The sequence below is a fragment of the Zootoca vivipara genome, chromosome 4 (assembly GCF_965207765.1).
Source record: "Zootoca vivipara chromosome 4, rZooViv2.hap1.1, whole genome shotgun sequence".
In the NCBI taxonomy this organism is placed as follows: Eukaryota; Metazoa; Chordata; class Lepidosauria; order Squamata; family Lacertidae; genus Zootoca; species Zootoca vivipara.
In genome coordinates this window covers 70,605,389-70,629,055 of record NC_142587.1, presented here as the reverse complement: position 1 = coordinate 70,629,055, position 23,667 = coordinate 70,605,389, and the positions used below count along the sequence as shown (strand labels likewise).

General features: G+C 40.8%; 2 protein-coding genes across 8 annotated transcripts in view; both read right to left on the bottom strand.

Annotated features, from left to right (window-relative positions):
- The window catches only part of IMPG2 (interphotoreceptor matrix proteoglycan 2), a 64,874-nt gene extending 54,944 nt beyond the window's left edge, over nt 1-9,930 (bottom strand). The window contains exons 1-2 of the mRNA XM_088668136.1: nt 6,978-9,930; nt 4,990-5,250 (exon numbers count right to left, since the gene is read on the bottom strand). Of these exons, the coding sequence (XP_088524262.1) occupies nt 4,990-5,250; nt 6,978-7,056 (340 nt within the window). The 5' untranslated portion in view covers nt 7,057-9,930. The remainder of the gene's footprint in view (nt 1-4,989; nt 5,251-6,977) is intronic.
- Nucleotides 9,931-10,488: 558 nt separating this feature from the next.
- The window catches only part of SENP7 (SUMO specific peptidase 7), a 36,237-nt gene continuing 23,058 nt past the window's right edge, over nt 10,489-23,667 (bottom strand). For all 7 annotated transcript variants that reach the window (XM_035115145.3, XM_088668132.1, XM_060273714.2 and 4 more), the window contains 11 exons: nt 22,462-22,724; nt 19,402-19,535; nt 18,382-18,498; nt 18,094-18,213; nt 17,768-17,860; nt 17,049-17,266; nt 15,989-16,041; nt 15,688-15,728; nt 15,431-15,499; nt 14,397-14,544; nt 10,489-13,230 (listed from right to left, as the gene is read on the bottom strand). In XM_035115145.3, coding sequence (XP_034971036.3) covers nt 13,093-13,230; nt 14,397-14,544; nt 15,431-15,499; nt 15,688-15,728; nt 15,989-16,041; nt 17,049-17,266; nt 17,768-17,860; nt 18,094-18,213; nt 18,382-18,498; nt 19,402-19,535; nt 22,462-22,724 — 1,394 coding nt within the window. In that variant the 3' untranslated portion in view covers nt 10,489-13,092. The remainder of the gene's footprint in view (nt 13,231-14,396; nt 14,545-15,430; nt 15,500-15,687; nt 15,729-15,988; nt 16,042-17,048; nt 17,267-17,767; nt 17,861-18,093; nt 18,214-18,381; nt 18,499-19,401; nt 19,536-22,461; nt 22,725-23,667) is intronic.

The window sequence follows — 23,667 nt, the reverse complement described above, 5'->3', positions numbered from 1 at the left end:
AAATATTTAATAAGAACACTAAATAATATGTGGGTTTGTCTGTTTACAATTCTAGCAAGTGATCCAGTTCACCATGCGGGGAGGGAGCAATATGGACATACAGGGCATTGAGTGCAGGAGAAAGGGGATGATATGTAGATGAAGAGAAGACTGTGGTAAAGGACTGGTGTCTGCTTCTACTAAGTTTTCAAATGCCAACAGACAATGGTCTGGCTACTCTGACACTTGCTGTAATTGCAAATGTTAATTAAAGGCAATTTTATTTAACACAGGCCAATTTTCTTGCTAAGAACCCCTGTTGTTTTCTTTAATAGTTTCATGCTCCTAGTCCTCTTGATTATGACACCTCTCTACTCATCCCCTTTTAATTGAGGGTTTCATTTAAAAAATGAATTAGGCAAGGCTACGGTATCTGAATGCAAGCTGTTCTTCCTTTTAACTGCCTCAATCAGCTCTTGCTGGCTTAGGGATTTAGTATCCGTCCTTCCAGTTAGTTAGTGTGACAGCAGCCACCCCACTGAGCCCAGTCTCAAAAGCTCGGCACCATCTGTAGGTTCTTATTGCATTAGCCAAACATGAACTTAGAAAGGTATGTCCTCTCTGGTGGACAGAAGGGATAAAGCTTCAGGAAGTCAGTGCACCTTCTGCTGTGCCAGGGAAACCCACAAAAACCAGACGGGAAAACGAAACACGCTACCGCTAGAAATTCTTATTGTGCACACTTAGCAATATTGAAATATGAAAGAGAACCTCATTACTCTAAGTATGTTTAAATCATTAGCATGGTTGAAAGAGGTGCAATTAGCCACTTGCCTGCTTACCAGCAGTCTGTGATTTTGCATACCACTGAACCCCATCTTAAAGAGAGTTGTGTGGTATCATGAAAACCACGACCGGTCCAACACAGAAGCATATTTTGAACCTAAGCTGCTGAGTAAACTCCTGTAGCATTCTACTCGGGTGGTCGGACCTATATAGTCAACAAGAGGTAGGTATCCAACAGTGCTATCAGCTGTTGAAATAACACATACTGTTGCCTGAGTAGGACCTCCAGGCCACAGAATGCATTTGAGTAGGTCTGAGGGAAAAACTGGTGGGTTTCAGTGGGTCAGGGGTTCAAGCTTAGCTCATACTGTTTCCGTGCACCTAAAGCAGGTTTTGGGAGATTGCGACCCTCCAAATGTTGTTGGACTCTAGCTTCCATCACCCCTGACCACCGGCCATAGTGGCTGGGGCTGATGGGAGTTGGAGTCCAACAATATTTGGAGAGGCCTTGGATTCCTCATATCTGATGTAAAGCTTGAAAAACAGCAGAGGAAGAAAAGGAGCTGGCTTTGCACCTTCCTCTGTCATGCACAAACCCTGGCCAGGAGTAGTAAATCCTAAAGCTGATTTTGCAGCAACCCATCTCACATTTTGGCTAATAACGGATAGCTAAAGCATCTATTGCAACTGGATCCCTTTGAACAGCCTAGATTTTCAATATTTATTTATCTCATTAACAAAATTTATATACTGCTTGATTGTAATAAGCAGTTTACAATAATAATAATAATAATTAATTTTTATTTATACCCCGCCCTCCCCAGTCAAAAACCGGGCTCAGGGCGGCTGACACCAACAGAACCACAATAAAACATAAAAACAATTAATTAAAATACAGATTAAAATACAGTATTAAAATTTAAAGTGCAAAAAAGTTAGCAATGCAAAAGCCAACATGTTGGTACAAGCTATGTGAATTGACTTTGTTGGGCTGCAATAAACAGTCTAAAGTCTACTGTACATCTACTACAGTAGATGAGGACTTTCACACAGGAAATGTGAAGTTCTTCTTCATTGGCATGACCAGCTTCTGTTTCAGATACTACATTTTGCCCGTTACTCAAACCTCAGTATAGTCAATAGGAAAATATGATTCTTTCCCCAGCAATTAAGGCCATCAAAAATTGGAGTACTATTTGAAATATGTTTCTGCAAGAATCACAAGCACCTATTGGACAAGGTCCATGCCACTCATCAAGGATGTATAATACAACTCCCTCTCATCGATCCTGAACCCTTCTGTGACCTGTTCCTTTTCATCCTTACATCTATGGGTACCTTATTTGAGAACAGTTTTCTGTTATAAATATTGTTGTTTCTACCAAATTCCTTTATTACATTCTCTTTCTGAAATTGTACGACTGAAAAATTCTCACAAGACTCTGTTTCTTACAAGAGGCATGATTCTTTTCAGGAAGCACTTGTTTGGCATGGGTTTTATTGTTCCAAGAGCTATTTATCTTTCCCAGCAGTAAGAGTGATTTAGCCTATTACGTCTCATTCTATAGAAAGGGATTTGCTAGGTTAACTGGAGGGACAGCACATGACAGGTATGGGATGCTTACAAGGCGTAGCTTGCTTGGTCATTTGTGTAAATGAGCAGTGCTCAGATGTAATCCAGCCATAATCCCATTTGTACTTCTTAAGGGTTGAATCGTGTACAGCAACTAGTATATTGACTCAGGCAAACTATCTTCTTTTAAAACCGCACAGACAAATGTGCAATTATTGGTTACTCAAGAGGGTAGTGAGAAAATTAATACGGGATGCCTCTACAATTGCCAGGTTTAGTGGGGTGGGTTGCTTAAATTAGAAATTTTAAACCAATAAGATTAACTTTTCTGGCAGCACATATGAATCCTCCAGCTTTTGACTGCGTGTGTGGGTGGATGTTAAAGAATGCTGGGAACTGTAACTCTGTGAGGGGTAGACTACAGTGCCTGGAATTCTTTGAGGGAAAGAATGAGATTCAAATGTACTTCAAAGGTACAGAGTGTACGCAGAAGGAGAAGGGTGGAGGGTCACTAAGGCGATGGAATAATTCCCCTAAAATGAATGCATAAACAGTTTTTCCTCCCTCTTAGTTCTAGAACATGAGGGCGTCGAGTGAAGCTGAATGTTGTAAGATTTCAGCCAGACAAAATAAAGCTCTGCATCATACAGCGCAAAACTAGAACTATGGAATTTGCTCCCATAAAGTGGTAGTGCCAGCCAACAGCTAGGGTGGCTTTAAAAGAGGAATAGGCAAATTAATGGAGGATACAGCTGTCAATGGCTGCTAGCCTCATTGGTTTGAAGAAGCGTTTGGATTTGATATCCCGCTTTATCACTATCCGAAGGAGTCTCAAAGCAGCTAACATTCTCCTTTCCCTTCCTCCCGCACAACAAACAGTCTGTGAGGTGAGTGAGGCTGAGAGACTTCAAAGAAGTGTGACTAGCCCAAGGTCACCCAGCAGCTGTATGTGGAGGAGCAGGGACACGAACCCAGTTCACCAGATTACGAGTCTACCGCTCTTAACCACTACACCACACTGGCTCTCAGTTACATTCTACCTCCAATATCAGATGCAATACCAGTTGCCGGGAATCACAAGTGAGGAGAATGTTTCTCTGCTCGGGTCTTACTTGCATCTCGATTGGTCGCTGTGAGAAGAAGATGCTGGACTAATGGGCTTTTGGCCTGATGCAGAAAGGCTCTTAAAGGAGCCTCCCTCTAACCTTCCCCACCCATGGCAATGCATTCCTCTACGCAAGAAAGGAAAACCTTGTCAGCATCCTTAAGCTTATCTAATAGTAGTGGCAGAGAAAGAGGACTGATAGGAGGTGAAAGGTGCATAGTTCAAATGCTAGGCTGTACAATCCTCCTTCGATTAAAAACCCAATGTTCAGTGAGGAACTTTGTTCAATATACTTTCCTACATCATGATCCCTTGTGGTTTTGTTTTTGTTAACCCATTTTGAATGCATTTCCCACAAAACATGCATTTTTCAAAACATGAATTTTAAAGCACATTTTTGTATGCTTTTTGTGTCAAGAACTGCATTGCAATATCTAGAGAAGCATGGGATCTCATGAATACATCCCAATCAGCACATGAGGGCAGGAGGTTTAGATCTTGCCATTTCAGACTAAAATTTTGCAAAGAACACATTTCTTAAGCACGCTAATCGTAAGTACATGGGAGTGTCTTTAATTTAATATCCAAAATGTTAGAGGGAAATAACCCTACAAATAGGGGCTCTTGACAAATAATGTTATTTGGCTCCTCTCTAAATGTAAATTTGTGCTCCTCTCTAAATGGTACCCCTGTTGTGTGCTGTCAAGTGCTCTGCTTCTGTGGGGAGACTGACAAGAGATTTGCAAATTGGTTCCAGCTGTGAGGATATCAGGGAACAAATATTTAGAGCATAGGCCAATTTCACACAGGCAGGCACAGAAGACCAATTGTCATTGAGATGTGAGCTAAAATAAACCTTGTTGAGGTCTGCTCTCATATTTCAATGTGTACTCAATTGCATTTTACCCTCTCAACAGCTGGCAGTGCATTATGGGCTGCCTCTGAAACTTCTGTGGTATGTACAAGTGACATATTGGGTGGCATGGTGAGGGGTTTGTTTTTAGCAAAGGGAACTTCAAAAGTTCTGTTGCATGCCTGGCGTTTGCCACATAAATACAGCTTACTTAGTCTTGCAAAGGCCTTTCACAGTGGACCGATATTTTGTACACTTTACAGCAACAGTATGATCACAAACCACCTCCAAACTGGTTCCATCTCTAGCTGTAGTAAACATGTTAACCTTAAACACCCACATACGCATAAGGACTTTGAGCCTAGCCTGAACATTTCCAATGCTTGTACAGTTTTTACGATATCTTCTATCTCCATCTTGTGCTTGCAGGGATGGGTCTAAACTCACTATCTCTACATATTTTATGACATCATTTCATTGATAAGCATGCATGGGCCTCTTTTAGTAAGCTTACAAATCTCAGAGATAAATAGGTTTGCACATGTATCTAATTGATCAGAAGTCTCAAGAAACTTCTTGAAACTTTTAATTGACTTTTTTGATGAGTTATTCACCAGACATCTAGGGTTCGCCTCCCTACTAAATGCACTGATTTGCAAGAAAGTTGGTCTCAGCCTTACAACACTCACTTACCTCTGAGTTTGAAGTATTTCAGATGGTTAGCAATAGCCTGCTCAATAGACTCATCTGGACACACTTTAACTCCAGTAGGAAAGAAAATTGATCTTTTTCTTCGCAACAAGCGCCTGCTGAATTTCTCAGATTCCCTGAAATCAAGAAGATGCTTAGAATCTGGAAACTGGGGGAAACTTCTAACTGATCGCCAGCCATTTGGTGGAAGATCTGATGGAGTCTCCTTGGCTTCTATGTCCTCTGTAGTGGAATAGGTTTCTTCTGCAAAATTACATCACAAACAAATCTCTTTAAGTACCTGCACATATATTGCACAATAACACTGAGTTTCAGTTAAATAAATAGATGCAGAGATGGATCTAGACTAAAGTTGTTAATTGTACTCAAGAGCAGACCCATTGAGATTAATGGGTCTACTCTGAGTATGATGAACATTGGACATCATCCTCAATAAGCTGAACTGAAGTCCCATTGAAACTAATGGTACAACTCAATCCTGACTCAGCTTAAGCCCCAATAATTTAAATGGACCTAAGTTCAATTAGCTTTGTATGGATCCGATCCATAACATTTCACCAAACTAATTTGTTTTGTGTATGCTTATTTCTGTATTCATTCGGGTAACATAGGTGCTAATAGAGAAAGAAGGTTTTGGCTCCTGCCCTTCCCGTTTGGTGCTATATTTTAATAATTATCCAACACACACCATTATTCTCTTGTTCTTACTATGTCACTATAAGGTGGTTGCAAATAAAAAGTAAATCTTCAGTGTAAGCCTAGCTAAAGAAATCTAACTCGTTCGTTATTGTTTTCGCTTGGCACACCAATATAATGGACACCACCAAATAATGGTCTATATTTCAAAGGAGGCTATCTTCACTATCTTTCTACATTCCCCCAAATTTATTTTAAGGTTATATTGTTTGTACTGAGTGAATGCTGTTGAAAAGAAGGATTTCTGCTTGTACAAGGACCAGGAAGACACAAATGCAACTGCTTTACCCTATTGCAAAGACATGTTATATCATTGCATACCCAGGAGGACCCACCTTTAATACAAACATGCCATTTCTTTCTTTTTTCTTTTTTCTTTACTATATATTGGTAAGTTGGTAGCACAGCTGCTTTGACCCAATGGGGCATCTTAGATCAGGCTGTGACTCTGAAGTGGGTCCCAACCCAACAGTTGAAGACCAGTGATCAAGTGTCACATCTCACACATTGTAAGACAGAATTACTCCATGTTACAGGGCTTGCAGCTATTTATTTTAAACCCGTTTACAACATCCTACGACTGACAAAAGACAAAAACACATTGAACCTGCCACCATTTATGTATCTGATTTCATAAAGGAGTTATTATCAGGTGGACGGCTGATGTGTTCAAGTCATGTTGTATTAAATTTTGTATCTGGGAACCAATCACATTTTTTTATTCATGTGATGCATCTCAAATGACTTGCTTCTACAAGTGCAGGAATAATCATTTTAACTTGGAAAATTAGATAGGGGGAGCTAGCTAAACAGTTGAAAAGTCCAGTAAATGAAAGACAGCACCCTACAGCCAATATAGACTACCACATAAAAGTGCTATGTGATATCAAATTGAGCAGATAACTGTAACTACTTAAAAGACTATATAGCAGCCTCTTGGGTGAAAATCTATAGGCAGATGGTATGGAGTAACTGGGAAATGGGAAACAATTGTAGAGTGAAGCCCTATTGTGACAAAAGTTGCTACAGTAACATTAATGCAAAACAGACACTCAGTTTTTCAATTACCTCAGCACGTATATATTTCAGTGAAATATGCTTGATGTGGACATATAATGGCCCATTACTAATTTCCAGCTACAAGCCTTGTTGAAATTGGTCTGACTCTGTATACATGTAACCCTGGATTTTCTCTCACTCTAAAACATTTTTTTTGTAAACGTAAGATTCAAAGACAGTTCAGAGGATAGCAGAAAACAGGAGTATTTTCTTACCTGCAAATGCTTGAAATTCTCCTTCAATCAATATGAATATCCAGACTCCTAAGTAGATCTTCCAAGAAAAGTCACACATATTTTTTTCGGAATTTTTTTTAAAAGGCAAAGGGAAAATAACCAAGTTCCTTTTTAGCAGTGCTAGCTGACCTGAACGTGTTAACCATCCAGTAACAGAACAGTCTGTTCTTGGAGAAGGTCTGGTGTCACTGGTAATTGTCTTGGATTAAAAAAAAAAAGGATTGATACGATTTCTGCAACAAAAGTGAGTCCCAAATGTCTACAATGGTCTTGTTAAAAGAAATTATTCCATTTTCATTTTGGGAATCACAAGAGGCGGCAAAGAAGAGGCTCCTTGATGTTAGCCAATAGACCAGAGAGATAATTTTTCAGTTTTAAGCTGGCCAGCTAAGCCAGATTTACCAGAGCTTGTCATGTCGTTAACTGGCAGTCCACACAAGGACAGTACCTTTCACACTTAATTAAGAACAATTTTCATTGACTGTCTTAAAAGAACAGCAGCAGCAGCTTGCTGTCCAAACAATAACTTGTTAGCATCACGGTCATTGCTTGGAGATTCTCTTTCGATGGTGCTTTTGCTATTGTCATAAGAGACCACAACTGATCCATTTTAGCCGTGTGACAGCCCTCAGGTATGCTGATGCAAGGTCCTGTCTATTGTTCTTCCTGGCAATTTCTCCCGTTTTAAGGAGACAGGGAAAAAACAATACACCCTCCCATCAGATAAACAACTACAAGTGGTACCTCGCTAGACGAATTTAATTTGTTCCACGGGTCTTTTCTTATAACGAAAAATTCATCTAGCAAATCCCATAGGAATGCATTGATTTTTTTTGATTTTTTTGCCCATAGGAACGCATTAATTGAATTTCAATGCATTCCTATGGGAAACCGTGATTCTCTAGACAAATTTTTCATAAAACGAATTCGTCTAGCAAGGCAACCTCCGCTCGAAAATTTCATTAAGCAGGGCATTCGTTAAGCGAGGCACCACCGTATATGACTTTTAGAAGACGTCTGAAGGCAGCCCTGTACTGGGAAGATTTTGATGTTTGAGGTCTTGTTGAGTTTTTATTATTTTGTTGGGAGCTGCCCAGGGTGGCTGGGGAAACCCAGTCAGGTGGGCAACATATAAATAATAAAATTATTGTTGCTGTATTAGGTAGTAGTAACAGTGATTCTCATCCTTTCCATTTTGCATAATCGCACCACCAACAAAAAACACACATGTATTTTATGCATGCACATATTGTGCATACAAGCGGCAACCATTTTGCAGAAGGTTCCATGCGTCAGCAGAGCACGTATAAGTATGGCCCAGCCCACTTCTGTTGTGCCCTCTTTCGGGTCCCAAAAGGCCTGCATATCAATTGGATGTGCCTAAAATGGTTGCCACCTGTACTAGAAATGAAAAATAACTAGAACACAGAATACACAGCATACTAAATTGCACAACACCAGGGATAGACAATGTAATGCTTATGGATCCCCATTGGATCCAGCTAGAATAGTAGCCAACATGGTGCATTTTAGATGGAGTTGGAATCCCACTCCCATCAGCCTATCAAAATTGTCAGTGGTCACGGGATAAGAGGACTCACTAGTCCAACATTAGGAAGGCAATGTGTTGGCTATTCGTGACCTAGAATACCTCCCACCAAATTCACACTCTGGAACTATAAGCACAAAAGACATCCCAAGTTGGAGAGAAAGCCCAGCCTTTATATTGCCCAAACTCTGCATTTTGTTACAGGAAAGGCATTGGCACAGCTCTCTAGCACTGGTTAGCCATGAAGGCAGAGGCTGAATGTGTTGTAACAAAAACAACAAAAACCGAGTAGCAAATAAACATCTGTATCCTACACAGAAAACACCTATTTAATATACTCTCCACAAGGGCTCCTAAACTAGAGGCTGTACACTTCTTATCATCAGCTTGTAGCCTTTAGGACATTGAATGATTTTGGGTAAGGGCCATAACGCAATGATTTGCAAGGAAAAGATCCCCAGTTCAATTCCCCTGACATTTCCAGATAAGGCTAGGAAAGATTCCCACCTGGAAATCTGTCCATACAATCATAGAGTTGGAAGAGACCACAAGGGCCATCCAGTCCAACCCCCTGCCAAGCAGGAAACACCATCAAAGCATTCTTGACATATGCCTGTCAAGCCTCTGCTTAAAGACCTCCAAAGGAGACTCCACCACACTCCTTGGTAGCAAATTCCACTGCCGAACAGCTCTTACTGTCAGAAGTTCTTCCTAATGTTCAGGTGGAATCTTCTTTCTTGTAGTGTGAATCCATTGCTCCGTGTCCGCTTCTCTGGAGCAGCAGAAAACAACCTTTCTCCCTCCTCTATATGACATCCTTTTATATATTTGAACATGGCTATCATATCACCCCTTAACCTTCTCTTCTCCAGGCTAAACATACCCAGCTCCCTAAGCCGTTCCTCATAAGGCATCGTTTCCAGGCCTTTGGCCATTTTGGTTGCCCTCTTCTGGACACGTTCCAGCTTGTCAGTATCCTTCTAGAACTGTGGTGCCCAGAACTGGACACAGTACTCCAGGTGAGGTCTGACCAGAGCAGAATACAGTGGTGGTACTATTACTTCCCTTGATCTAGATGCTATACTCCTATTGATGCAGCCCATAATTGCATTGGCTTTTTTAGCTATACAATCCTTATAGACAATTGCATGCAAAACTTTAGTTTGCATACTGATGTGGAAAATGGGGCAAACTGAACTTAAAACTAAAACTGAAAAAACCCTTAATTGTGTGCATGTAAGATATGTGGCCAATATGGTATAATGTCTTGGTAGACATGCATCTAGAGTCCCATGGACTGCAAGAAGATCAAACCTATCCATTCTTAAGGAAATCAGCCCTGAGTGCTCCCTGGAAGGACAGATCGTGAAGCTGAGGCTCCAATACTTTGGCCACCTCATGAGAAGAGAAGAATCCTTGGAAAAGACCCTGATGTTGGGAAAGATGGAGGGCACTAGGAGAAGGGGACGACAGACGACAGAGGACAAGATGGTTGGACAGTGTTCTCGAAGCTACAAGCATGAGTTTGACCAAACTGTGGGAGGCAGTGGAAGACAGGAGTGCCTGGCATGGTCTGGTCCATGGGGTCACGAAGAGTCGGACACGACTAAACGACTAAACAACAACAACAGACATGCATCAGCACAACCGCACGCCTTCATCTGCCCCAGCTGTAACAAAGCATGCCTCTCTTGTATTGGTCTCAACAGCCACAGCAGGCGCTGTAACTCTCCAACAGTTTGACTTCATCCCTGAAGGCACACTCTTCCATAGTCTCACGAGACAAACAACTGGACAGCTAGGGACACCCAGGTTTAGTCATGTGAAGCTGGCCAAATTATTACCTCACAGGATTGTTGTGAAGATAAGAGAGGAGGTAGGGAACCATGTACTGTATATGATGCTGAGCGAATGGAAGGGTAAAAAAATGCAACAAACAAATTTGTTCTAACAAAGTTGCTGTTTCTTTTAATTTGAAAAACAAACATACAAATGAACTCAAGATCCAAAACAGGCAGGTAATTTTATGGAAGAAACTTAAAACGGACATTACAATTTATAATAATTAAACACCCATCCACTCCAATATGCCATTCAGTATAAACAATGTGACCATTCTTAATTAATAAATAAGTTTGGAGGCATTTATTGCTGCTGGGTTCTTACTGAGATGCTTTAGATCTCCATGCTGGGGGAGATGGCCCCGCAAGCTTTATCACCTTGTATTGTATATATACTAGGGCTGAGATGGTTCTTCTTTCCTCTGATATTCTCATTGATATGAAGCAAGTCAATAATACACGAGAGAAAGACAGTGTGGAGCTCATATGAGAAAGAATGAAGATCCGGCTGAACACGAAACACGTAAGCCCCATGAAAGTTACACCAAGACGATTCACATTTGAATGGCAAAGGACATGGGAGTATTTTAAACAGAAATGTGAGCAGAAAATCCAATTATAACAGCTATAGGCAAAGAAATATATGTCAAGTGCCCCTGCTAGGTACCACCGTAGCAAAGTAACTTCTAAGGAACCTTTTCTTCTTTCTGTGACACTTGTTTTGGCTCAGTGCCACACTTCACACGTACTTTTTTTTTAAAAGATAACTACTATGTGCATACAGAAAATGTATATTTGAGGGCAACATCAAATGTCTATTTTGCTGTGATCCAGATATTTTGAAACAGAATTTCCAATACATGTAATCAGAGCAAAATACACAACCTTGCCATGTTCAAAACAGGCAGTGTATGTAGTCTGCCCCCCACCCCCCGGTTATCTCATGCAGAAAAAAAGGGTATGCGACGTGAGTCTTCAAAAGTATTTGAACTTTCTAGCCATTACAATTTCAGTAGTCAATGCAAGAAACAAGTATTTCTGTGCTTAAAAGAAATTTTCACTTCAAGTTTCCGGGGCTTTGTTTTGTTTGTCCCAAGTCATTAGTGGTGGTTCTAGTTTATAATATAGGAGTTCTGGGTAGCTGTTGTTTTAAATACACTTTTCAAACACAGTAATGGTATACTCATTTACCTACTGGGTACTAAAATAAAAATAAAACCCCTTCTCTAACAGGTATCTTTTCCCTTCTGTTATGAATTATGGCAGAAGCATGCCTGTGAGAAAACTCACATCTTTGCTGAAAAAAAGAGCTACATTTTTTTTCAGTCAGTGCTTGTAGCTTATCAAATACATGTTCAATCCCGATTTAAATGTATGACAATGCAACACAGAGACTTTTACTTCAGCTGAACCTCTTGCATGATTAGCTTTTGTAGAGGTACTTGGCGGAATCACAAGCATTCGGCTTTTCAAAGTATGCCATGTCTCTGGAATAACTGAGTCTTTTGAGTAAAACAGTGCCTGTTTTAAAACCAGGCGTTTCCCCTTCCATAAAATTTGGTTACATTACTCACAACGTAACCCTCCGCATGCTTACCTGGTTCTAGGTCCCATTATGTTCGGTGGGACTTAACTTGCAGGTAAGGGTGACAACCAATGGTGCCCACCTGATTGTGCAATGGTTTATCTTCTCCTTCAGTTCCTGCCACTCACATACCACAAATTCTGTCACAGAATCACAGAGTGGGCGGCTGGGGAAGCAGAAGAAGGAGAAGCCCCTTTGCACAAGCAAATGCCTGCTCATGCTACATGGGCTTCACCCTAAGTGAAAATAGGATTTTAGCCAAAGTGATGAACAATCACATTTCTCTCCCCACTCCCCACAAACAAATACGATTACTGAAACACTAAAACAACTCTTGCCAGGGTGATGCCCCTGTCAGATGTAAGCTACAACTGTATCCAGTACAGCGAAGACCATATGGCCTTATATTATTAAATAGTGAAATACATAGTATTCATAGCATTCGTTTTAACTGCTGCACAGCAGAGAACGATTACAGCTCTGAATCTGGTTTAAGTGATCAAGTCAGACACAGGAAAAAATGAGCACCTCTTTCTAAATTTCAGGAATGGTTTTACATTCCACTCTTGAATTCCAAAAATGTAACAGAGCAAGGTTTTAGGCATGTCGACTCCTAAGAAAGAGCAAGGTATGTCAGAATCCAAAAAAACACAGAGACCAGTAGCATTTGTGTCCTATTCAAAGTAACCAGAATAAACATCTGTTCAACAATACCATTTTTGACATGGGAGAGATGTCTGCAAAAGCACACACTATGACTTTAAGACATCGCATGGGAAGAATCCCTACCTAAAATGGGATGTTAATGTATCCCTTTCATGTAATTTCACACAGTTCCAGATGTATCTGGAAACCAGGAATGAACCCCTTAGGGCTAAAATGTTTCCCCATCTCTGCAGCACATTCCAGTTATGCTGCTTCTATATTCCAAATAAAATTGGTCGGTGTCACAAATATTTACTTTAAGTTACATAATTGCTATTATGCAGTTCCATTTTCTCACAATGAATTTTATCTGCAGTTTTTCTTCTCTGCAAGAATGGAAGCACAAATGCTGCCGATCGGATTTCCAGTACGTCTGGGACAAAGTTCTTTTGCAAAATTGGAAGGAAATTCAGGCTAGCTTTTGGTGCCACTCTGCTGCTGCAAGTGAAGCTGCAAGACTAAGTCTCTAATTTCTTCCCGCTTGCTTCTCACCATCTGGCGAGGGAACCACCGCTCCAAGTGCATTGGAAGATCAAAGTTAACAATAGGATTCTGATGATTATGAGAGAGAGAGAAAAGGGTAGTGTTACATTAATTTAAAAAGACATAAAGACACAAAATATCCTGCTCTCCTGGCAAAGAATCCCACTTTTCATTTCGTATTAAACAAACTATAATTAAAACAAACATACGTTGTCAATGAGTTGGAGGGGGAAAAAGAAAAAGTGTGTGTGGAATGAGTTTGTGTATTGTTGCTGTTCCGAGAACTGTTGCACAATGTTGAATAGAACTGCGCTTCCAGTAGCTGCCTAGAACAGGCATAAGCAAACTCAGCCCTCCAGATGTTTTGGGACTACAACTCCCATCATCCCTGACCACTGGTCCTGTTAGCTAGGGATGATGGGAGTTGTAGTCCCAAAAACATCTGGAGTACTGAGTTTGCCTTTGCCTGGCTCAAGCCCAGATTGGTAGGTCATGGGGTGGGATGTCCACACCCATCCAACTACTGCTAAACATTATGGATACTTAATGTTCTGTTTATGCTCTACCTCTTAAGATTCCCGAAGCCTTGTCCTCTTATTGTAATATGAAACTAATAAAAACTTGGGTGCAAAGGCCTGTGCTGATTATTTCCTTGATTTCCTTTTGTTGTTGTTTTAGTGTTATGACGCTAAAATACGTTAATTTTTTTTACTGTTTTTTTAATTCTTAAGCCTCTTTGGATCCTTTTGGAATCTATATCCATATCCACACAGGTAAGTATTTAAAGTAAGATGAATAAATGAAAAGGGTTGCTCACTCAGAGCGTTCTCATAGAATGACAGAACTGCAGACCAGGAAGGGGATTCAGAATAATCAGAGTCCCCTACACAGAGACGGGAAATCACATAACCCCACACATATTCCTGGAACAGGAATAAACTTATGTTGTTTGCAAATTTAATCAAAGGTTAAATCCACCTGCAAGCAGAATAAATCATTACTACCAAGTAGTAGATAGGTCATCCTGCACCAGATACTGAACATAAAGTAAATCCAGAAGCAGAAACAAAAATACCTAAGAATGAAAACACTCCCCACCCCCCACCCCAAGCAGGCACTGGAAGCTATCAAATCGGCCTCCCCAATCCTCAAGTTGCCTATGGTAGGAAGAATTTGAGAGTTTTATCCAGAAAATTTAAAACAGCATCCCAAAGGAACACTGAAATGCTTTGCACCTGGAAGAAAGTTTCCACATATTGGAGTAAATATACTCCACAGTCGCTATTGTTATTCTGCTTGGGGACTCTCGGACAGAAATCCACCATTGTTGATTTGTCGAACACACGAAATGTGCGTTTTGCTTCGCACTCTGCTTCTAGATATCTGAAATAAAAACAGAGAAAGATACGGTGGGTGGATTCAGGTTAAGACTGCAATCCTAAACATGTCTACGCTAAAGTAAGCCCTAAACTTAAGGTTCCAATGGGAATTACTTCCAGGTAAGTTGTAGCCTAAGTTAGCTGCATTTATATCCTCTTGTCAACGTGGAAAGCTAACCATCGTTAATTTGAGTCACACTGATTTTAATATTCGGGTAGTAACTGTATTAGGTCTAACTAAATAAAGGAGCACAAGATAGTATGCAAGCGATTGAGTTCTCCAGAACTCTTCTTTAGGTTAGATGGCAAACAGAGCTATGTAGGGGGCAGAGAGGAAAAAAACCTGACTGAAATTGAAGCCATGGAGTCTACATCTGGCCATGGTCTTAAGATGGATCCTATTTGTTATCAGACTCCATGAGCTTCCTGCCCACCTTTCCATCTGGCTTGATGGAACTTGAAAGCTAGCACACTATTTATTATGTGATATTCTGGGTCTTTGGGTCTACTCAGTGTTGGTTCTGGAGCAGATTTTGTTGGCTCTCCACTGCTGCTTATTGGCAATGTAATTTTCAGTTGAAATGTTCAACTTAAAATGTTCAAAACATGCAATCTCTCGTCTTGATTTACAAAGCAAAATTACATGCAAACATACATCGATTCGGTTGTAGGGATCTAGAAGAGTAAGGCTATAAGAAATAGAAATGAACATACTAAAATATTAGATCAACACTCTATATTACATACCTTTTAATACCACATCCTTCCTTCAAAATAAAGAGCACCAGGTTGCCCACAGTATATACAATAAAAACAGACTTAGATCAATATCACTTTAAACACAATTATGCGTTAAAAAGCAGAATCAAATGAAACACAGCATTACTTACTCTCTCAAGACCTGAACTGTATTCTGCACAGAACTTGCCTTTAGGGAATCTAAGATGAGGATACATGGCCTATACAAAAGAAAAATTATGTTCATTTTCCATTACACAAAGAATCAACGCTTGTTTTATGAATTTCAGGGGAAATTTCAATAAAATAGTTTCATAACACTAGGAAAAGCTAATGACTATTAATAGTATGTGTAGAAAAAGTAAATATGGCCCCATATTGTACTATTATCACAAATGTAAATGCCTACCTTTTGCAAATTTTCTTAATTTTAGAAGTGCTTGAGGAGCTCTGAAAAACACATTCACAAACTATGATCAGAAGAAGCAAGACCAAATAAGCAATTATGATCCTTACCCAATATATTAGCAGTTAAACAAAAGCACTTCTTGTTCAGTTTAATCAATGTATATCCTGCCTTTCCAAACCACAGTTAACTGTAAGCTTCCTGCCAAGAAAGGAGGGGGCTGCAGGTGTGAGCAAAAGGCTCATTTACATCACAGCTTCTTAAGCTAAGATATGATCATCCAAACATGGCCAAAGTCACTTACTTTGAGAGCTTTGTGATCCAATCCTGGGGACACAGTTGCCTGCTGAACATTATCTGACAAAGACAACAAAATATAGTTTTAAAAAAAGAATGACACTGGACGAGGGGGGCTTATACTGAAAATGTGTGGCATGCATGAAAACGTGAGGCATGAATGAGAATTTTGTGTGTGTGTGTGTTACAAGAATGCTAGATGATAAAAGCAACCATGATAAAAGCAACAACGACACACACACACACGAGCCACCCATAAAAACAATTTAACTCATTTATCAGAATGTAATCCTATACTTGAGATGCACTACCTGAGAAACTATATGGAGAATATGGCAATAAAATGACAATTTAAAAAATAATACAGCATCTAATGCAGTGCGTTAGAATTGCTACAACAGGTGGAAAACCATTAAGTGGTCTTCCAAGACCCTCAGCAATTTTCAAGTGGTTCACAAGGGAAATTTGGGAACCACTGCTCTAGAGAGTTTATGGCAGAGAAAAGGGTTAAACTTCCTGATTTGGAGCTCTGTCTGTTAGCCAACAACTCTAAAAATTTGCTTATAGGTACTGAAAATTCTGGTATAGCTTTCATTGCCTATTTTGATCTGAATTCTACTGTTGAGAATCTTGACAATATCTTCAAAAGTCCTTGTCATAAACTGAAGCAAATCTTCTGCAGCAAGGTAATTCTCAGTGACAGAATAATACGTAAAAGAATATTATTTCATCTTTCCCAGCTGGTTACGGACACTTCCACTGCATTAACTCAAGCGCTCAGTTAAAATGAAACATTTTTTCAGAGCTACTTCTATTACCGCAGCATTGGTGAGCAAATGCTTAGACTGTACGCCTTGTGTTGCCATTCAGAGATAATTTTATCAGTAAGTGATTCATAGAGCACTGGTGTACTCTTAAGTCAATAAACTGATTCTTGCATGGGTAAGTAGTCTACAAATTGTTCTCTGGAGCCAATTAACTTACCTGCAAATTCATTTGTCCAAGAGGTTTGTATATAATTATATTTCTAAACCATATACTGTATCATCATGTTCTTAAAACATTACCTTTGGGCTGTAGGTTGCTATTTAAGTCTGGCTGCTCTTTATCACTCCTGGTATCATTAAAGACCAAAACTGTTTCTGTTCTAACAGTGTCATGTTTAATTTCTGGCTGACATGAAGATTGCTGGGAGGATGACTGCAGTGAACCTTGATCTGGGCAATCCTCATATACAACTTCTTCCAGCCAAGGGAAGCAAATAAGTGCAATGTACCAATGAGACCTGGAAAGGAAGAGAACGTCAGTATCCGATACTCTAAAAGAAGAGAGGGGGGGGAATGGGACTAAGAATGCCTTTCCCCACTGTGATATCCATTAAGATCTGATAACAACTATGCTCAATACAATCAAAAGAGTGCTTCCCTCTTTCCTGCATATTCCTAAATAAAAATTAAATTACAATAGAGGATGCATGCAGACATTTAACAATTTCAGGCTTTTATATTCACTTTTATAAACACCTACCAAAACTCTAAATATCAACTGCACATACACCAAGAATGTAGACCATTTCTTTTTTAAATCTGTAAGCAACATCATAATTCCCCCTAATAGCAAACTTGGGCACCTGAGTGCTTATCAGTTTGAAAACTAAACAGATATAGGCTTCTATATACACAGGCAACTCTTTGGGTGTGCAGCGTATAAATACAAGCTAAATGTTCTGCAATTGAAGTTACAAGTTGAGAAAATACTTAGATTTCAATTAATGCAGCAAACTTACTCTTCATTCACAGGCACAAAAATGTAGTCTTTGCTAAAAATGTTTACATGTCGAGTCCATCTTTTTACTCTTCCGTGTCTTCTTTGTGCTATTCTGTGTGGACAACAAACCAGTTAATTCTGTCTGTCAGAACCAGAGGAAGCATTTTCTTCAGTCCCTCCAAATCCAGCAAAGGAGGATATAAATTGTTCATATTGATCCTTAATATGCAAGATAGGCAAATCCATTACAGAGTATTAGCTGGCCCACCCCAGGTATTAGGAAACTCCTTTTTCCAGAAGGATGTGACAGCAAGGCAGATCAAAAAACACTGAAAGATAACTTACGAAAGATTTGGGTTTTCTTCAGTGCTTGCCTCTGTCCTTGTCAGGCACTTATAGAAGAAGCTGCTAAATATATGGGACCGCTCAGCAAGTTCTTTGGGGGCTTTTTCCAACAACAGATACCTACCAAAAATGCAAAATATGTGCAAATATTATGCATGTGGAAATTTATCTTGTATTCATTCACGTACAAAGGCAAGGGTGAAAATGAGTCTCCCCACAGGTGTTAGCACCACGTAACCAGAGTGGAACATATTATATACTATACTTATTTTACTCTACTACACTTACTTAAGGTAAAAGTCAATGATCACATCATTGAGGAATTCTCCATACTCTAAACACTCCAAATCTTCTCTTGTGACACCCAGCCCCCCTTTGGCAGGTGGGGGAGGGTAAACAATCAAGCTGGAAAGCAAAAGAGACATTAAATACCTTCTGATACATGAATAAAAAGCAAATCTAGTTTTTATTAAGTTATAACGAATGAAAGGAGAGTAGAACAAGCTGTTTTATCATTTATATGTAAAGGCGGACAAGAGATAAATGGCTCTGTTCACAAGTAACACTAAGCTAAGCCATAACATAGCATGTGCTAAGCCAAGGGTCCCCAAACTTTTTCAGCAGGGGGCCGGTCCACTGTCCCTCAGACCTTGTGGGGGGCCGGACTATATTTTGAAAAAAAAATATGAACGAATTCCTATGCTCCACAAATAACCCAGAGATGCATTTTAAATAAAAGGACACATTCTACTCATGTAAAAACATGCTGATTCCCGGACTGTCCGTGGGCCAGATTTAGAAGGTGATTGGGCCGCATCCGGCCCCCGGGCCTTAGTTTGTGGACCCCTGTGCTTAGCCATAGACCAAATTTTGGCTATACCTCATGCTTTGTCTGGGGATAAAACCATGAACAAAGGTTTGGACGGCCTGCTCAGCCAAACCACAGCTTAGCTCACAGCAGCACCACGGCAACAGGGCACAGGAGCATAGCAGCCACGATCTCCTCTCTGGGAGCCCATGTATTCATGCTAAGCCACTGCTGACTCAGCATGCCATGCTAACCAAAAATCAAACTGCATTAAGACTTTCATTTATCTCCTGCTTTGTTTCTTTCTAACAACAATGCTTTGCTGGTTTGGAGCTAGAATGACAAATGAAGAAACACATTTTTATCAACAACTTTATATTTCTGCAATGTATTTCATTTCAGTCTTTCAAGGTAACTCTTAACAACTAATGAAACCAGTGGGTGTTTCCCTATATAATTTACTTCTGGACATGTCAGTACAATGTAACCACCATACATACTTCCGAACGGGTCCAGTCACTCGCAACTCTTTCCACTCATTCTTCTGCACCGAAGTGATGGAAAAGGAATATTGACCATTATTTGGCTTCTGCAGTAGCACGTAACTGGGCTTGTTGAGGCTTGGTTTTGATTCCTGCCAGAGAGAAAGGCAAAATCATCTTTCTTTGTCTTTGTTAAAGGCTCCAATAAGGATAAGAAAGTTGCAAGCTGAAACTTTAAAGTTGACTTCAAGAAATCACATATGGCAACTTAAAATACACTTTCTCATCCCCACCCCCTCATTAAATCTGTTATTTGGCATGTAAGATACAGGAAATCGTCAATTCAGAATAGAAATCTCCTTAGAAAACTGTTTCTCCTGTGTACAGGGACAACTTCTACACAGAAAAGTCCTTCTTCTTCAGCACCTTGAAATGTTACCATATTCCTATTGAAGTACCGGTATATTCAACATAGAATTATTACAAGAGCAATATCAGACAGAGTTAGAATATGTTCCATTAAATACATATTCAAGGGACAGGTTCTAAACCAGGCATCCCCAAACTTTGGCCCTCCAGATGTTTTGGACTACAATTCCCATCTTCCTTGACCACTGGTCCTGTTAGCTAGGGATCATGGGAGTTGTAGGCCAAAAGAGCTGGAGGGCCGCAGTTTGGGGGTGCCTGTTCTAAACTAATGGCTGCTGTCAAAGTGCCTACTTGTTACATAAAAGCTGATTCCAGTCAAACACATTTTTTACACAAAGACTGAGAAACCCCATAAGGATACAGTTTCTTGCCTTTACATGGCACTTCCTCTTGGGAATGTTTTATAAAGGTTGATGCCTTGACCAGCCACCCAATGGAGATGGTTATCACCATCAATTTACAGAAAATGGAACAGAGGAACACAGGGATGAACTGCCAAGTGTTTGGGCCCCAAGCAGCTTGCATAGAAGCTGTGGGTACTTTGTACCATGGAAAACCTGGTCTCTAAAGACATGCCTGGGGACAAAGAGTCCATGTTAGAGATAAAAGCATAGTTGGCAGTTCTTGTGCCCAGCATCACATTCAAATGAAACCTACGTTCAGATATCTCATTTGACTGGAATATGCCACCTCTAAACAAATGATATAATCCATAAAAATACTTTTATTGCATACATTTCTCTCAATAATATCTTGGGACCAGTTAATTATGTGAGTACACCACACCAAGTTACACTAACTTCCCCTGCTCCTGGTCAATGTGAAATTTTATTTGGCTGCTGCAATGACCAGCTGAGAAATCTAACCCATGCTCCCTCTCTCCTGATACTGGAAGCAGAAGCTGGTCTGCAACAGGGAGGCAGGGCGGATGATACAGGTATTGGTCTCTAGGAGCTGAAGTCAAGGAGTCATGGAAGTTTATCTCACTTTGATTATGGTGAACTCCACATAGGGGAACCCCTGAATTGCCAACAAGCAAGAATGAGGACTCTCTCTTCAAATCAGCTCTAGACTCAGGAACTAATCCTATAATTCTGAAAAATATTAATGCCTCAAGGCCAGTGAGACCCTCACATTTTGCACAATAGAGAAGTGAATGGTAAAATAGAGAGGGGAAGTGACCATTGCTCATATAGGGAATTGCTGGAGATGAGAAGAACACATAACCACAAAGCTTGGCAACCCAGAAGTGCAAAAGTGGCTGAGAAGATACCCAAGTAGCTGGAAGATAAACAGTGGCTGGTGGCAAAGGAGGTGCTGGTGGCATCCTGGGCAGGCAAGGGAGGGAGAGTGGCAAGGGAGGGGGCAGGCAAGGGAGGAAGGACTAACAGAGCAAGGGAGTGAACGAAAGAAGCTGTCTATGCAAGCGCCTGAATTGGGGACAGGAAAAGAAGCCTGGCACTATAGGGGAGAAGGAAGTGAGTTGGTGTGCGAATGCCTGAGAGAACAGGGCTAGGGAAGTGACAGAGCAAATGGGAGGACAAATGAGCAGGGGGAGTAGAGAAAAGACGAGGGACGCAATGAAGCACCTGCAGCTCAAAGGAATGGCTAATGAGAAAGTTTGGTAGATTCTGCCTAGAACAGGCATGTCAAACATGCGGCCCTCCAGATGTTTTGGCCTACAACTCCCATGATCCCTAGCTAGCAGGACCAGTGGTTGGGGAAGATGGGAATTGTAGTCCAAAACATCTGGAGGGCCGCATGTTTGACATGCCTGGCCTAGAAGGAAATCTGTAGAGAGGTAACACAGTCAGGTCTGTTGTTTTGTCAAGGCAACATCAACAAAACAGTGCAATTACGGAAGAACGTACAAGGTATGCTGGATGGCAACAACCCTGACTCTAAACTGATTGTGTACAGAATGTGTCTAATCACAGCAGGAGCTCTGAACTGGTGCTCTGAAGATATATGGGTGCCTAGGTATAGAAGGGCAGGGGAGGGTTAAAGGCCTTATAGCAATCGTAAAGGCTTCATAATATGTAACAATATATGACAATTCTATATGATCTAGTGGAGATTCCTATAGGGCCGTGCAGAGGGAGGGGTCCAGCAGTCAGGTACACTTGCCCTGGGCCTCTGAGGGATCACCCAGCTGGCAGGGGGGGGGGGCTCCACCAGGGACTGGCTGCTTTTTTGTTTGGGTTTATAACTTTACTCTTAACAAGGCTCCTTCCCAGGGCCTCAGATGAGCTCTGTTTGGGCCTGGATTCCTGCACTGCAGTGTTGGACTAGATGGTCCTGAGGGTCCCTTCCAACTCAACAATTCTGTGATTTTTTTGGGGGGGGGGGCATGCATGAGGCTGCAGTGGGGAGGAGAGGATGATGATGTCTTCTCAAGCGTCTATGGATTCCACTTTACGGTGCCGCAAGATTCTGTTGTTTCTACTGCAGAGGACTAACACAGCTACACCACTGGAAAGTGTTAAAATCAATGGTAAAGGTTCTTCACTTTAAATGCAGTGTTCCCTCCAGGAAACTCATCTTTTCCTTACCAGCTCTGGTAAGTCTACTTACTCCAAATAACTGGAGTAAGGCCAACACGGCTACCTACCTGTATCCAAATAATTTATTTGAGAATAACTGATTTACCCGAGGGGGTGGTTCCACCAGAACTGAAGTGCTGTCCTTCTGTAAGTGCTGCTGGTATGACTCATAGCAATGATCAAGGAAGGCGTTTTCTTCCTTTGGGATATCTTTAAGAAACAGAAAAGCGTCCTGCCACTGTAAGGAGTCACAGAGGTCTGGAGAGGCATTCTTCTTCCTCACTTCCACAATTATTTTTTTCAGTATGACCTGATCATCTTCTGTAAGCAGCTGAGGCAGCTTAATAAAAATAAACTCAGCATTCTTAGCTGTAAGAAATGAAAAAGCAATGTGTTAGCAGTGACTTATAATAAGTACTATGGAGCTGCTATTATTCACTTATCTATGCAATCCAGTCAGTAGCCTAGGCAGAAGGCAGAGCAGAAATAATACAAAACAAGTCTATTAGACAAAAATCTAATTAATTTAAAGGTGTGCCCACTTTCCCTCTTCACAAAAATGAGCCGACCAAAGCAGCTTACAAACAGAAGTGCAAACATGACAACATATTGTGATGTCTCTTTAAACTGTTATCTTCCACTGAAACAGTAGATTTAGAATATTTTCTTTCTTTGCTTATTCATTTGTTTAATACTGCTCTCGGTGTGGGAAACAACAACAAAAATTAAGAACAGAACAAAAAGTAGAAAATTGAAAATATAGAAGCAAACAGGACATAAAAGCATTGCAGGTGAAAAAGAAGAGCAACCAAGTGATATTTAAGAAGCTCTGAGAGCATAAAAATACGTCAGCCTGATGCACGAGGGTGACTGCTGGGCGGCCATCCACAAATAGGGCACTACAGCTGGTTGCCATCAGTTGCCACCTACTGAACTTGGTGCTCGGTGGTGCTGGTAGGGTTGCTCTCCCAACACTGTAGCTTACACGGATGGGAAGTGGGAGTAGGGGCGTCAAGGTCGGGGCTGTGCACTTCAGCATGACTCTTTGCTCCCAGGGAGGACCTGGTTCACACTGGAAGCTGCCTGCAGGTGACTCCCCACTTATTTGGGGGTTACGTTCCGGTGCTCCGCAAGTGTTAAGTGAAAAGCACTCCCTAAGCGCCATTTAAATGCCCTCTCTGCGGCTCTCCAATCCAGATCAAAAATACTGTACAGTACCAAAGATATCCACAACTGGAATAGAAGCTCTGGGACCGGCTGGAGCCTGCGCAGAAAAGCGATGGCAGCGGCTGCTGCGCCACCATGCACATCA